The following is a 15,279-nucleotide window of genomic DNA, read 5'->3' as shown; positions in this document are numbered from 1 at the left end:
TTTCTGATGGAGTGAATATGGGGCTGGGAGAGAAAGAGAGATGTTAAAGCCGACTGCAAAGACTTGGGCATAGCCAGCTGAACAGTGCCACTGCCACTAAGTGCCACATTGCCCGGCACTGCAGGCACCTGGTGCTGTAGACACCACCTCTGCTGCAGGAACTCAGGCCTGGAGAAGCTGGACCAGAGCCTCTGAGAGAGCAAAGGGAAGGAATTCGTTCCACATCCCTGTGGTCCATTGATGTGTACTGAAGTGCCCACTGGCAAAGCTTGATGCTGTGTCAGGCAGCACAAGGGACCAGAGCCCAGATGAAGTTTTGAAAAACAGGTAGTTAGAGGTCAGTTTCAGAGCGGAGGCATTGGTCACGGATGTGGGGTGGTTGTGGGTCTGGCTAAGAGAGATACCAAGGCCTCGTGGGGGCAGCTTCCATGCTGCATGTGACTCAGCACATGGACATGAGGTAGATATGTCCTGGAGCAGAGGACAGGGGTCTGCTAAGTCTTGAGTCTGAGCAGGGTGACAGGGAGATGCTCAGGCTGCTGTGGGTCCCGTGCTGATGGACTCTTGCCCTCCGCTGGCTGCTGCAGCTTCACCTCTAAGAGCATCCTACCCAGCTCTGGGCAGGTCTCCCTACCGATCATGCTAGCTACAGTGTCTAGGCTTTTGCACACACTGTGGCCTCTCTTGGCACTCTCTGTCCCACTTAGATGGCTCATCCAGCATCCTTTGCATCTTTGCTGGGTACCACATCCTTGAGGAAGCTAACGTGGCCCAAGTCTGTGTCGGTCTTCTCTGCTATGTACCGTGGCATCCATTTTGGTCTTAGTACAGCATTCAACCTCCCAAGTCCCAGTTGCGTACCTACCCTCCTCTGAAGACTAGACTGGAAGCTCCTTAAGAGCAAGGACTGAATTTTATTACCAATTATTTGCCAGGCATCATGCCTGGCACAGAACAGGCACTGGACAGATGTTTATTAAGTGGATGAATGAAAATTGTCAGGTTGGAGGTAGGGTGCAGCGAGGGAATGGCTGGGAGTGGAGGTATGTGGGTAGATTCTGCAGGATAGGAATGGAGGTCTGTGGGTAGATTCCGCAGGATAGGAATGGAGGTCTGTGGGTAGATTCCGCAGGACGGGAATGGAGGTATGTGGGTAGATTCCGCAGGATAGGAATGGAGGTATGTGGGTAGATTCCACAGGACGGTAATGCGGTGTTAAGGAGCTTGGGCTACTTCTGGTATGCAATGGGAATCCATTGAAGGCTTTAAGGAGGGCAGCTATGATTGGTTCTCTGTGTGAGAAAGACACATAGTAGCACTGTGCTGAGTAAGTTGGATGGCGGCAAAGGTGAGGACAGAGAGACAGGATGTCATTGTGGTTACCTCAGAGGGTTTAGTGGTGGGGTGGGAGCTGGTGAAAAAGGAAGGATTCAGTGTGGTCAGGAAGAGGGCACTCGGGGAAGAGTGGGCAAGTTGGCCCTTGCTTTCAGAACCTCAACTCCTTGTCACCTCTGCCTTGCAGAGCTGTGAGACCTTCCCTTTCTTTCCATGGGCCCCGGACACCAGCTCCTGCTCTGGTCACACTCTCATTAGAGTGGTTCCAGTAGGGCCACCTCCTCAGTATGATCCGGATGGATAGATGGAGTCCTTGTAAAGTTAGCTTGGCAAGTTTATTGAAAACCCAGGAACACAAAGAACAGTACAAACCGGCACCCACCCACCCCCAGCCACCCCTCCTGGGGTTTGCGGGCACAAACCCTGATGCAGCAGCAGGGCACAGAGTTGGGCCTCATGTCACCACAGGACAAGGCACTTGGGGCGGAAAAGCCACCTCTCCATGTGCATTCCACCTGCTCGGCGGACTCACATATCGCAGACCAACCAACAACCATGAGAGAAATGGCGAGGAGGAGCCACTGGTCGGAGAACCATCACGGGGACTCAGGGATCCCTGTGGTCACCACGGACTGTGTCCTTTGGAGCCAGGGAAGGGAGAAAGAAGCCTCTCCTGCCAGGGGAGGGGAGAGGGAGGAACAGGAAGTGGCAGGCTCAGGATGCCCGCGGACCCCAGGGATCTGTGCTCATGCTTCTCGGGACGGCCCCTTCCTCCCCAGGTGCTCTGGTCTCTGTGGCTGTGCTGAAAATACATTTCCTGTCGCTGCAGGCTGAGAAGGGGGTCCGAAGGAGAGAATCTGGGAGTCAGGGAGAAGCGAGTGACACCGGGCCTGTGGACGGTGCTGCCACGGCAACGCGAAGTCCTGCGGGAGGACCCGGGCTAGGGCTGTGTACTGGCAGGAGGAGTGGCTGGAGATCCCTCGGAACCAGAGCCTGTGCACCTCAGGGGAGAGAAGCAGGGGACGCTCAGCTGGTTCTTCTGCAGGCGGTGACCATCCGGGGCCAGGTGCTTAGTACCTGGTCCTGCGAGAGGTAGTGGTGGATGAGAAGCGGACGCTGGAGCTGCGGTTGCCACGGCCACCACTGCAGCTGCTGAAACCACCCTCAGTGGGCAGTGGGCAGGGGATGCTGGGGGCGCAGGCATCACCCACCAGCACCGAGCCTCCTCTGGTTCCCGAGCTCAGCGGGTCCCCACCCGCCCTCAGGCTTGAGGAAGTCAGAACCCGTCCAGCGGTACGGGTGCTGCTGCTGCTGCTGCTGGAGAAGGTGACCCCACCATTGCGGGAAAGGCCAGATCCAGAGACCCAGGACTCGGGGCCACACAGCACACCGCCTCGAGAGCTGCTCACAGCTGTGGAGAAGAAAGGAAGGCGATGTGGACTCTCGTCTGAGTGGCTCAAAGGCCGAGACTACATGAAAAGCAGCCATCTCGATGCAAGCGGGAGGATGCTGCCTGAACCCCTGGGCATTCGCCCATAGATCGACTGCCGTTAATGTCTACAAACTACTATTTATCTGTGTCCCGTGTCAGGTGGACTTGAGAGGCCAAGAGAGACGTGTCATCCAGGGAGCCGTGGCCTTCTTAGAACCGCAGGGTGGTTTCTCTGTGCTTATATTGTGCCTCCTGCTTGTTCCCATGTATCTGCCAGACGAGAAATCCTGCCAGCACCATTTTCTGGCCAGCCATTTCTGCTCCCACTGTTGACTCTGCTCTGCAGCCCCACTGGGCTCCATTGGACACAGCCCATGCCTCAGGACTGGGATCCAGCTAAGCCTTGCTTAAAGCAGCCCTGCCTGCAAGCCTGACACTCTCCTCTCTGTCTTTGCATCAGGGTCCGTGCTGTCCCGTCCCCCCCCCCCCCGTCCCCACCCCTACCATGACCTCTGGGCTTGGCTTTCTGCAGAGGAACATTGCTGTGCCCTTGCCTTCCAGCAAATCAGGGCTCTTCTCTGAGAGTAAGGCTGGTGTGCTCTGTCTGCCCCCCCACACACCGCAGGTGTCCTTCTGGGATTAGCTTGGCCCTGGCTAGTACTCCCCTTCTCAGGAAGACTGGAGTTCCACAGAGCAGGGACTCTCCCTGCCCTGCAGGGCCAGTGAAGTAGCACACTTGCTTTTGGGAACACATTTGCTTTGTAGAAGCAGCAGGAGGTTGGGGGAGAGGGGACAGCTTGCATTGAGCATGGCCCCAGACAGGGGTCACCTCTTTGACATAGCCTTCCCATTCCTGCTAAGGCTCTGTGATGGTGAAAGCCGAAAGTCTCTTTCCAGGAAGCGTTTCCCACTTAAACTGCTGTCTACTCTTTGCTCCCAGAGCCTCTGCTAAGGACATGCTCCCAGTCCAGGGACCCCGATGGTCTGCTCCCCTGACCGTCTTGGCCAGACCAGCTATCTCAGAAGCTTCCTTAAGAAATGGTCCGAGAAAAGGCTAGATACTTACATATGTTTACTGGCCCAACACCTTCACAGATCCTGCAGAGAGAAAGAAACGAGAGAGTTCACATGAGCTATGAACCTGCTTGCCTTCAGAGGGCTTCTTGTCCGGGTAATAGCCGACTGGTGAGTCTCACCTCCAACTGTTAGCGCATTTTGAAATACACCATGTTTCTAGAGATTGCTTCTAAATTGTTGAACTAAACTATTTGATGACCTATTATTATTTTAACCAATTAATCAGCCAGACAAAACACCTATGACCTGGTGCAGCTCGCTTGTAAGCACATTTGACAGCACAGCATCTTCTTAATCCTGTGTCAAGGGCAACCGACTAATATTTTGGGAAAATGTATTGTTCTCTCTAGAGATTGCTCACTCCAGGTTTCTTCACCTGGCTCTCTCCCCTTACTTTGATAATCTTTCCGGATGTCTGACCTCACTCCTTCCTGCTCTCACCGGATTTCCTCGCCTTCCAGCAGCTGCCTGTAGGTGGCGATCTCGATGTCCAGGCCCAGCTTGGCGTTCATGAGCTCCTGGTACTCGCGCAGCTGCCGGGCCATGTCCTGCTTGGCCTGCTGCAGGGCGCCCTCCAGATCTGCCAGCTTGCACTTGGCGTCATTGAGGGCTGCTTCGCCCTGCTGCTCTGCCTCAGCCACGGCAGCCTCCAGCTTGGAACACTGCAGGGAAGGGAGTCTGCATGTGGGCTTTGCTAGGGACCCGGGGTTCCCCGGCGGGGTTGGCAACACCGCCCTTATGGACAGGGTGAAACGTGGTGCCAGGCCTGCGTTGGAGCTCTAGGCGGCTGCTTTTCCAGGGATGGTGACTGTGGTCAGCAGGGGGTGGAGTATTGTTTCTCCCCACTCTCCATCCCCATTGGGTTTCCACTGCCTGGAGACAGACCTAAGGATTCCAGAGTCTTCTATTCCTTCTGCCTCCCCTACCCAGGCCTTCCTTCTGGTCCATATCTCTCTTCTCCTGGAAGTTTTTCTGTACAGCCCTCTGGCTTGCGTCAAGGTCTTGGTAGGTCTTTATCTTACCAGACTCGGGGCTGCTCAAAGCCAGGGACCCTGCCTCGCCCTCTCTGTAGCTTTCTCTCCTTCCCTTTCCCACCTGGGCCTTGGAATGCTCGAGCTCTGTCTTCAGCCTCTGGATCAGCCGGGTCAGCTCATTGATCTCATCCCGTGTGTTCCGCAGATTGTCACAGTGTTGGCCAGCTGTCACCCGCATCTCCTCATACTAGGGGCAAAATGCAGTGTTTTGACCACACGCAGGCAGTCTGGGTTGAATACCTCAGACCGCAGTCATCGCCCCAGGGTACCTGCCCCCCTCCCCTAGTCTCCCGTTGCCTCCGTCTGGTACCTTGGTCTGGTACCAGGCTTCAACATCAGCGCGGCTGCGCCTCGCCACCTCCTCATACTGGGCCTTGACGTCAGCTATGATCCCGTCCAGGTTCAGGTCCCGGCTGTTGTCCATCTTCACAATGACAGATGTCTCTGAGATGTGTGACTGCAGCAACTGGATTTCCTGCATTGGAGAAGGAGCAAGGCAGAGGGGCTCAGTGGCCCGTCAGCAGCTGGGACTCTGTCATAGGGCCCCTGTGAACCAGACACAGGGAGCATTGCTTCTCGCTTTATGACATTGCAGGAAGACTCCCCTCCCCCATCCAGCCTGGAGCTCGGAAAAAAGGCATGCTTGAGAAGCAATTGAGTCTGACTTTAGAACCCTTGCCATATGCTTAGAGCATGCCTCCAGTTGCTTGCTCTGGCTCAGGTGACTGTCTAAACCAGGGGACCTCAGGTGACCAATGACAGATGTAGATAAACAGTTCACATTTATCTACCCACGAGGTGGCCAGGCTGGTCCACTGAGAGGTAGCAATATTTTAAAATATAGCAGAGCCTAGAGTCCTAGGTGCAGAATCTTCAGAGAACCAGGGTCTCCACCCTGGTGAGACCTTCCTCTGCAGCTCTGACTGACTCCTCTTCAGCCTACACAGGCTGCTTGGAAGCAAATAGCATTTGTTTGGCTAGTTAAATCAGGTGCCCTTCTTTTCTTCTGGCAAATCATTTTGCCAGGCATTCTAAAACCCAGCCTTTAGCTTGGCCAATGAAGGTGTGGATCACAGATGACAGGAGGTCATTGTCAGGCCTAACGTGGCCTAACTTAGAGATGCCCTGTGAAGTCCCTGGCCTTCCTCACCCCCAGACAGGGTGACAGAGAGCACACAGGTCTGAGTGGGGGTGGAACTGGATGTATGAAACCAGCATCCAGAAACCCGAAGACCTGACTCAGCCCCCAGGGCGTGCAGGATGAGCAGTCTCAGCCTTGAATGCCTAGAGAAGAAGGGCCTCACCTCCATGTACAGAGCCTTCAGGAATTCAATTTCCTGGGCCAGGGCGTCCACATTGGCTTCCAAATCTGATTTATTCAGGAAAGCTGTGTCTACATCCTGCATAGGAAAGAGGGATGAGCTCACTGCCTTTGCTGTTCACCCTTCCTACCTAGAGGTCAGGAGATGGTCAGGGGGATCCCTCAGTTCCTACTGTGATGGTCCCTCTTCCCCTATGCAGTGTGGAAACCCATGTGAGCTGGACCTTATTCGGCAATTACTGAAAGGCAAAGGAAAAGGAGCCGCAGAGACGACATGAAGCCTGAAGACCTGAGTTCAATCCTTGGGTCCCACATGGTGGGAGGAGAGAACTAACCCTCTCAAGTTGTCCACACACACACCATGGTATACGTGTGCCCTTCCTGTGCACACCAAAGACATGGACTTTTTTTTTTTTTTTTCAGATAAAAGTACAGAAAACCTTGGTAATTCAAGACACTTAAGAGTCTATCTTTTTCAAACTCACAGCACTCAAACTCAAATAATTTGTGGTCCAATCAGAACTTTGAAGGGAACCTGATGTAGTCTTTGGGATTTGGGGTTCTGCTGTTTGGGTGACCCGTTTCAGCCACCACAGGTCTGCCTGGGAAGTTGCTGGGGCTGGGGGCTGCGGTTCTGGAGAACACGGTGCCTCCGCATAGAACTTTCCTTGGACTCCTTGCGATCTATGCCTTACCTTCTTCAGAGCTACAAACTCGTTCTCGGCGTTGGCTCGGCATCCCACCTCCTCTTCATACCTAGGAGCACGGAGATGAAGAGGGTAAGCCCTCACTTGAGTTACCCCCAAGCCCTCACTAATCCCTCAACATGATCCTGGTTTATTGAGGAACACAGTTCTCTATTGCTACCCACAGATTAGCATAGCTCAGTCCCCTCTAAGCTAATAACCCTCCAAATCCTTTACTTTCTCAACTTGGATTTAGGGTCTGAAAATCTGGACCGTTCCCACACTTCTCTGTGAGAAACAACTCAGGGTCATTGCAGCCGAGTGCAGAGGACGTAGGACCCGACACAGTGCTGAGTGCGGGTACTCCTTTCAAAACTAAAGACTTCCCAATTTATTCATTCCTACTGGAGGTGCTAAGGACAGGCCCCTCCCCCGCACTCCTTCTTCCTCACGGAGGGCCTCCTTATCCCACTTCTCACATTGCTGTCCCCCGCTCATCCTGGAGCTAGGTTTCACAGATAATAAGACTCCTGTCTCATCTGCACTGGCCTGCTGCTTCTGGAAATATGGGGCCCAGGTGTGGGCAGCCCGGGTTTACTCACTTCTTCTTGAAGCCCTCAAGGACGTCCTGCATGTGGTTCCTCTCAGCCTGCAGCCGAGCCTGGTCACCGACTAGCACATCCAGCTGCCTCCTCAGGCTGGTGATATAGTTATCGAAGAGGGGGTCCAGGTTGCTCCGGGCACATTTCTGATCTTGGAGGAAGCTCCACTTGGTCTCTAGGAGTTTATTCTGTTGCTCCAGGAACCTCACCTACATCCAGGAGGCAAAGGCAACACGTTAAAGGGCTTGACGGTGCAGCCGCGTCAGCCAGTTCTTCAGATGGCCAGTGAAGACCCTGCCATGTGAGTCTCTCCCTGCGGCCATCATGCCTCTAACTCATCAGAAGCCGGGAAGGCAGGGCCACAGCCCTCTCTCTCCTCACACCCAGTGAGGCTTTGCTGCCAACAAAGACATTTCAGTATCGTTTCTCCCTTCTACACCCGTCGTGGGGAAGTTTGAAGGATGGGGATTCTGCTGGCCTTGCCTGTGTCTGAGAGTAGATATCAGCCACCCCAGCAGAGTACACAGAGCAGTGGCGGTACACTGGGGGTCGCTGTGGTACGCAGAGGCGGCTACCTGGGACTGTACACCATGACCAGCATCTCCGATACTCTATCAGCCGAGCACAAAATGAGCTCACAGAGATTCTTTCCCAGAGACCAAGCCTCATCTCCGTGTGGACACGGCCAACTGGGTAACCGCTTTTGGAATATTCACACCATTATCTCTCTGTATCAGCTATTGATGGCCATCTGTATTTCCCTCAATCTCAACCACATCTTGGTAGCCTATGCTGGGTGTATGAATTCTTTGTCTTTTACATGAAAATCACTCTGCTCTCTTCTCTCTCATGAGGCTGAATGACTGGGGCCATCTGTCTCAGGAACTACGAAAATCTCCTTTGGAAACACCGTGATCTTAAAGGATGAAATATTTTAAGCATGAGTCAATCAAACACCAGGCTGAAGTCTCCACCTGTGTAGGAGACATTTCTAAGTAACCAAGAAACAGGGCTTGGTTTTCCCGTATGCGCGTAGATTTGGCTGGATCACCTTTCTTTTCTCCAGAAACTGTGGCCAGCGTCTTAGTCTGTCTCACCACGCAGCAGTTCCTCTGGTTTGTCTGTTTTCAGTGCAGAACCATCTGCAAGTCATCCATCCCTCAATGCCTCTGGCAGATGCCTTAAGTACTTGGTCAGAGCCATGGCTCAAACCCTGGTCAGCTCTTTTGACATGGAAGAGCGCCCTAGGACCCTTTACTCTCAGCCCCTATCCCAGGGGTCAGCCAGCAAGGTACCTTGTCGATGAAGGAGGCAAACTTGTTGTTGAGGCACTTGATCTGTTCCTTCTCATCTTTCTTCACCCTCTGGGCATTGGGGTCGATCTCCAGGTTGAGGGGAGTCAGCAGGCTCTGGTTAACTGTCACAGCTGTGATAGAGGGCGCTGATGGACCTCCAATCCCTCCAATTCTGTAGCCAAAGCCAGGGCCGCCGAAACCATAGCCAAGGCCACTGCCAGCTCCAAACCCCAGGCCAACACAACTGCTGGCCCGAAAGCCTAGACCAGCTCCATTCCCATCACCGGAGCCAAAGGCCAACCCATTGCCAGCTCCAAAGCCAACTCCATAGCGGATAGGACGGGAGCACCCAACTGCTATCCGAGGTGAGGATGATCCAAAGTTGATGACGCTCCGACTACCAAAGCCACCCAAGCCGCGGAAGCCAGACCCGCTCCTGCAGGAGACAGAGCTGGCCCGGAAGCGGTTCAGATTCTGAGGCGCCATTGCTGAGCAAGAACTGAAACTGCCCACTCGATGGCCAGAGCTGACTCGGTAGGAGCGGCAAGACATGGTGGCTATATGGACGGCAGCTGAGGAGCAATGTGGAGTGGGGTGAGCTGGAGCTGGGAGTCTCTGTGAGGCTAGTGGATCCCTCACCCCTTTTATGTGTGTGTGGACATGAGGATTGGCCTCATAAAAACGAAAAAAGCCATTTAAAGGCATTTATGAGCTTGGGTAGTTAGCAGAAACTCTTCATGTCTGCAACGTCCTTCACAGTGAACTAATTCAGGCACACCTATTCTCATCAGGATGCGGGCTGGAGCAGGCAACCTATAAACATTAAAAACATATAAACACATAAACATTATAGTCTTATTTTCCCCTATAAGTCCACCACAATTGCCATTATGGGGACATTAATTTGCTTTGCTCATAAATCCAAAGGCTTTTTCTCCTCACTCTAAGTGTGGCTAACCACCAGAGAGTTAGAATACTAACAGTTCCAGCCAGAGGCTCTGGAGGAATGTGGATATCCAGAGCTAATTCTCTCAAGGCAGGAGGGGCTGTGTCTAGGAGACAGGGTATACACAGCTCTAAGGAAGAAATCCTGCAGAGAGAAAACAGCTTGATGCTTCTCTGCAGATAGACTCAGTGCTCAGAGGCCCTTTGCAGGTCCTATCTACTCTTCATGGTTGGGTTGTTTACAGGGGCTGATTCTATAGCAGGGCTCCCTGGGCTGATAGGGACCCATTTCTGATTTGAGACTCTCGGAAGACCTTTATTCTTCATTGTCTACGTTGTCCCAGATAGTGTGTGTCAAGTTATCCACGTGACTTGGAGCCTCCACCTTCTACCCTCAGGTGTACCCTGGAGCTGAGTTACAGCCCTATCCTCACAGGTTCCCGGAATCATTCATAATTCTCTGGTTGGCTTACAGAGACAGGGACGTAAGCACCGGATACAAAATGAAGATGCCTAAGCTAGTGGAGATGATCACAGTTGGCAATATTATAGATATTCAGGACTCCAAGCTCCTGCTCGCCTTTTACGTTCTAGCACATGGCCTTGTTTTATGCTTGGGGACACATATGTTTGCTTGAATGCTTGGGGCATATTTATTATAGATATACATATTGATATGCATATGTATCATATACATGTGATATATATATACATATATATATATACATATATATATATACACACACATATATACACACCAAGTTACATCAGTGCTTTTTCTATGAGAAACTTCCTCAGGCAAGCATTATTTTTTTCTGTCAGCTGTTTGTCTAAAGAGGGAGAAGGAAATGAACAATGGGAGAATGCTTCCAGTAAGGATCACCAGCGGCCTCTGTTGCTGACCCCCGTGGTCTCTTCAGCCCTCACTCCCCTTGACCCATCAACAGTGTCTTGACACAGTCCGCACACCTTTACCTTCCAAACACGGCCTTCTTTTCACTCCAGACACTGTGTTCTCCCACGGGAGACTCGGGCCTTTAAATACTCTGCCTGTCAGTGAGCACCAATGTGTGGTTTCACCTCAGACTGCCCCTGCACTCTGTGTCCTCTTTAAGATTTATTTCATTTTTCATATGAACCTGTGTGTGTAACTCTGTGTGGAAGGTGTGTGCGTGGGAGTTCAGGGACCCAGGAAGGTCGGAAGAGGATGCTGGATCCCTTGGAGCTGGAGTTATAATGAGTTTTGAGCTCAGTGCAGGTAGTAGGGATGGAACTTGGGTCTTCTAGATGAGCAGTGCATACTCTGAACCACTGCGCCATCTCTCCAGATCCCCAAGCATGTATTTTAATCAATATCCACATTTAGATATCAAATAGGCACCTCAAGCAATGCATCCCGAACTTCCCCTGAATCTTTCTGCTTCATGTTTCTTCCTTGCCAGGCTCACTGTCTCTGCAATAGCTCACGTGATAAGTCTTGGGCTCATCCTTTTCTCTGTGTTTCAGCATTTCACTCCACCCACCACACACCTACCTTCACAAGATCTGGACCCCACATGTGTCTTACTATACCACGCTGCCCTGCCAGCTGGAGCCCATTGCTTGCGCCTCCTCATTGGGTCTACTGACTCATGCTCCTGGGAGGTCTCTGGCTTTTATCTCTTCAGACCATTCTCAACACCACGGTCAAGGGGTCTTTCAAAGACCTGTTCAGGCAAGCCATGACCTGGCTGAGGACCTTCAGAGCCAATGCCTCTCTGCAGCGACTCTGCCGTCCCCCTGCAGAGACTCTGCCGTCCCTTTGCTGATCGTACTTGCCTCCACTGTCCCATCGCCCACTCTGCCCCAGCCTCTCCTGCTTGTCCACCACTCAGGAGGGACTCTCTTGCTGCAGACATTTCGCTTGCTGTTTCTGGGTTTGTTGGTTCGTTTACAAGCCAAGGTTTCTCTGTGTAGCCCTGGGTGTCCCGGAACTCACTCTGTAGACCAGGCTGGCCTTGAACTCAGAGATCTGCCTGCCTCTGCCTCCTGAGTGCTGGGACTAACGGTGTGCGCCACCACACCTGGGCTTTACTTGCTGTTTTTTTTTAGGTCTTTGTTCATACGCCACTTTCTCACCCACTTTTGGGGTTCCCTCTCCTCCTCAGCTGCTTCCTTCTCTCCTGGGCACCCTTTACCAACCAAGGCACATTCTCTTGCATAGGCTTGTCTTCTGTCATCTCTCTACCCTAGAGGGAGACCTAGCTCTAGGAAGCAACACTGTGACATGTCTCCTGCACTGGATGCTGGGAGGGTATAGGGTAGGCACCTGTTAGGTTTTGTTGAATGAGTGAATGCATTTCAAGGGTTAAAAGCAAAAAGAGAAAGCGGAGAAAGAAGAGGGGGAACATTTGGGCACTTGGCTGTGCAGGTATTTTAGGAAGAGGAGCCTCCGGGCACCAGTGTGGACAGACGTGGCCCTGGAGACAGCAGGGGCACAGAAATGTGAGTGATCACAGGACGGATCCAGACGTTTCTCCAGCTTCTGGCTCTTGGGGTTTGAGTTTGCCTGCTTGGAGGAAAGGGATCGGCGCGTCTCTAGGGCCAGGCAAAGAGGAGAATGGGAAGGGGACAAGAGAATCGTGGTGGAGGTGGACCGGGAGGAGCCAGAGGGGTGCCAGGAAGGACAGCAGGGAGCGAGGGAGGCTTGAGTCAGGCAGAGTCGGGGGACTGGGTTAATCTCACTTTCACCACTCTGCAGCAGCGTGGCCTTGCCCAGTGCGTTCTGGGGCAGGCAGGGGCAGTCACAGAAGTGCTTGTGTGCAGAGAACTGAACAACGGTGACACTGCCAATTAAAAACCCCTGCTCCAATGCTACCACACCCTCCCCCTTCTAAACAGCGTTGGTCGTCAGCAGCACCCTGGCCCACGGGTTGCCCGTGACCTCCAGGGGCCGAGTCCAGTTTCCTCATAGTTGCTCTTGGTGTCAGCCCTCCGGCTCAATCCTCCCTCTACTTCTGAGCAGCCCCCACCCCCGTTCTGTACTGTACCCCACATTCCCATGGCAAGATGCCGGTCACCCCATTAGGCATTCCCGGGCCTCCTTGCACCCTGTGCAGGAAGGTGGGAGGGAGTGACCCAGGCCAGTCGAGCATAGCCCAGTCACCATCAGCACTTTATAGTTCTGGGACGTTATTTCGCCAGATGATGCATAAGACAGTCCTGAGCGGTGTTCTCGGGGAGGGTGTGTGTGTGTATGTGTGTGTGTGTGGAGGCGGAAGGAGGAGTCGCCCTGGCAGCTCTGGGCTGGAGGTTTTGCTGCTGCGACAGTTTCTTTTGTCAGGAAGCCTGGGTGTGATCCCGGAGACCTGCCTCTCCTCAGCGCTGTGACTGAGCCCCCACTGCTGGGTCATCATGATGCTATCTGAGGCATGGGAGGAGAGGGGAACCCCCTCCTAGCTAGCCAAGCAAGGTCCAGGAACCCTGGGTAGGCCCGGCTGGGTCTGTGGGTGTGTGTGGGAAGGGCAGGAGGGGAAAGCCCAGGTGCTGAGGAAGCTTTGCCCAACTCCACCTTCTTCAAAGTGCTTCCTGTTCGCCTGGGCATGAGTTTGTGCTGCTCTGGCTGGGAGGCTCTCATGTTGAGACCTGCCCCTGCCGGGAAAGCAAGATCTGGAGTGGTGCCCCCCCCACTCCCCCTGCAGAAAGTGGCTGGGTGGCTTGGAGGTGTAAGTCAGACTGAGGACCCACAGGTTTGCCATAGAGGAGATAACATTGGGCAACGTCCCCTACTCACCAGAGGGATACATTTTTTTTTTTTTTTTTTTTTTTCAGGTTGGATTCAAATTTCTTGCCTACTCAGCATAATCTGCCCGGAGTGAAAATGTTGCTCCTGGCAGGTGTGGCGCTCAGGCGGCTTCCACAGAGCTGCACCGTGTTTTTGGTGTGTGTGCTGACAGTAGTCACCCTGGCTGGCACCTGCGCTCGATTCTGGTGACCCAGCTTCCCTTCCTCTCCTCTCCTCTCCTCTCCTCTCCTCTCCTCCCCTCCCCTCCCTTCCCCTCCCCTCCCCTCCTCCTTTCTTCCCAATCCTCCCCTCCTCTCCCTCCCCTCCTCTCCTCCTTTCTTCCCAATCCTCCCCTCCTCTCCTCCCCTCCCCTCCTCTCCTCCTTTCTTCCCAATCCTCCCCTCCTCTCCTCCCCTCCCCTCCTCTCCTCCCCTCCCTTTCTCTCCTCCCCTCCCTCCCCTCCTCTCTCCCCTCCCCTCCCCTCCTCTCCCCTCCCCTCCTCTCCTCCCTCCCTTCTCTCCTCTTCTCTCCTCCCCCCCACCCTGTACTGAGGGTTGAACACAAGGCTTTGTGCATGGGAGGCAAGTGCTCTACCACTGAGCTATATTCCCACTCCGCATTCCATACTAAGTTGCCCGGGCTGGTTTAGAACTCTCCGTATCCCACGCAGGCCTTGACTTTGCAATCCTCCTGACACAGTCTCCAGAGTCACATCGCCATTTTTGAAGCCCTTGTCCCACCCCAAGCTCCTGGGTTTCCCTCTGAATCCTTGGTGAGCCTCGTTGAAGGGAGGCAGCAGTGAGTGAGCCTGGGCCACAGAGGTGATGGCGTGAGGAAGGGCCACTGGGACAGGAGCAGAGGATTCTGGGAACAGGAAGCACTTGACAGCCAGGACAGGGAGAGGGACCCAGGCTTGTGAGACACTCAGGAAGGCAGACACAGGAATGAAGAGCTCACTTCCGGATCCTCCCACCCCCATCAGGGCTCTGGAGATTGTCCCCCACCTGTCTTTACTGGGGCCCTCAGTGAGGAGCTAGGATTAGAGACTCCTGCCACCCAGCAGGACTGGCGAGTCCTCTTGTTTCCCAGCACCCAGTGGGGCTGCTCAGAAAGGGAGGTGTTTCAGAGCAGAGAGGAACAAGGTCACCACCAGGAGGCACTTGGTACCCGCCTTGAGTCACCGCTCAACAGGAAGGGAGAATGGGTTGCTGCAAGACAGCACAAAGTGCAGGAATCTCTGGACTCTGCTGAGTCCAGGCCTGAGCTGGAGTGTCCACAGCCAGTGTGGGTCGTACATGCTGGGGACTTCCGTCTCCCAGCAAACGCTCTTAGGAGCCCCTCGGACTTGGAACCAAAGTCTCAAAGGGGCTGGCTGCTGACTCCAGGCCAGAGCATTCCTGTTTCCAGAGCCCCGGCTTTCTAGCCAGCAGGGAGCTTGGCAGGCACAGGGCAGGGGCAGAGATGGAGGTTCTCCCTCGGGATGTGAAGGGCGAGCCCCAGATCCCAGCTGCTGAGGGCTTCTCTCCCTCCACAGTCCTGCCGGCCTTTGAGGCTTCTCTGGCTGCTCTTCTCGGAGAGCTTTGGGTGCTGTGGACTAAAGTGAGACCTTCAGTTCCATCTCCTGTGCCTCCCACCACCCCAGCTCAGCCACCCCAGCTGTAATCAGTGCCCCCGGGCTACACACCCATGAAGCTGCCCTTGAGAGCACCAGAGTGCAATGCACAGCACCACACAACATGCTTATTTTAGGGGATTTGGCAAAGTTTCTATCTACTCACAGATGTTGGCA

At 53.8% G+C, this 15,279-nt stretch overlaps 1 protein-coding gene across 1 annotated transcript; it reads right to left on the bottom strand.

The window, feature by feature from the left end:
- Nucleotides 1-1,669: 1,669 nt before the first annotated feature.
- Krt84 (keratin 84) lies at nt 1,670-9,393 on the bottom strand. The gene is made up of 9 exons (XM_028874512.2): nt 8,783-9,393; nt 7,488-7,696; nt 6,895-6,955; nt 6,183-6,278; nt 5,189-5,353; nt 4,940-5,065; nt 4,286-4,506; nt 3,834-3,865; nt 1,670-2,746 (listed from the first exon to the last, which is right to left on the bottom strand). The coding sequence occupies exons 1-9, from the start codon at nt 9,332-9,334 to the stop codon at nt 2,406-2,408; spliced, it is 1,803 nt and encodes a 600-aa protein (XP_028730345.1). The 5' UTR covers nt 9,335-9,393; the 3' UTR covers nt 1,670-2,405.
- Nucleotides 9,394-15,279: the final 5,886 nt, after the last annotated feature.

This window comes from Peromyscus leucopus, chromosome 20 (assembly GCF_004664715.2).
Source record: "Peromyscus leucopus breed LL Stock chromosome 20, UCI_PerLeu_2.1, whole genome shotgun sequence".
In the NCBI taxonomy this organism is placed as follows: Eukaryota; Metazoa; Chordata; class Mammalia; order Rodentia; family Cricetidae; genus Peromyscus; species Peromyscus leucopus.
Note: the sequence above shows the minus strand (reverse complement) of the source record. Positions and strands in the feature narration are given on the sequence as shown.

Coding starts and splice junctions, on each gene's coding strand:
- Krt84 (XM_028874512.2), bottom strand. CDS start 9,334: ATGTCTTGCCGCTCCTACCGAGTCAGCTCTGGCCATCGAGTGGGCAGT. Junction 7,697..8,782: donor TTGCCTCCTTCATCGACAAG/GTACCTTGCTGG, acceptor TCCTGGATGTAG/GTGAGGTTCCTGGAGCAACA. Junction 6,279..6,894: donor AGTTTGTAGCTCTGAAGAAG/GTAAGGCATAGA, acceptor TTTCCTATGCAG/GATGTAGACACAGCTTTCCT.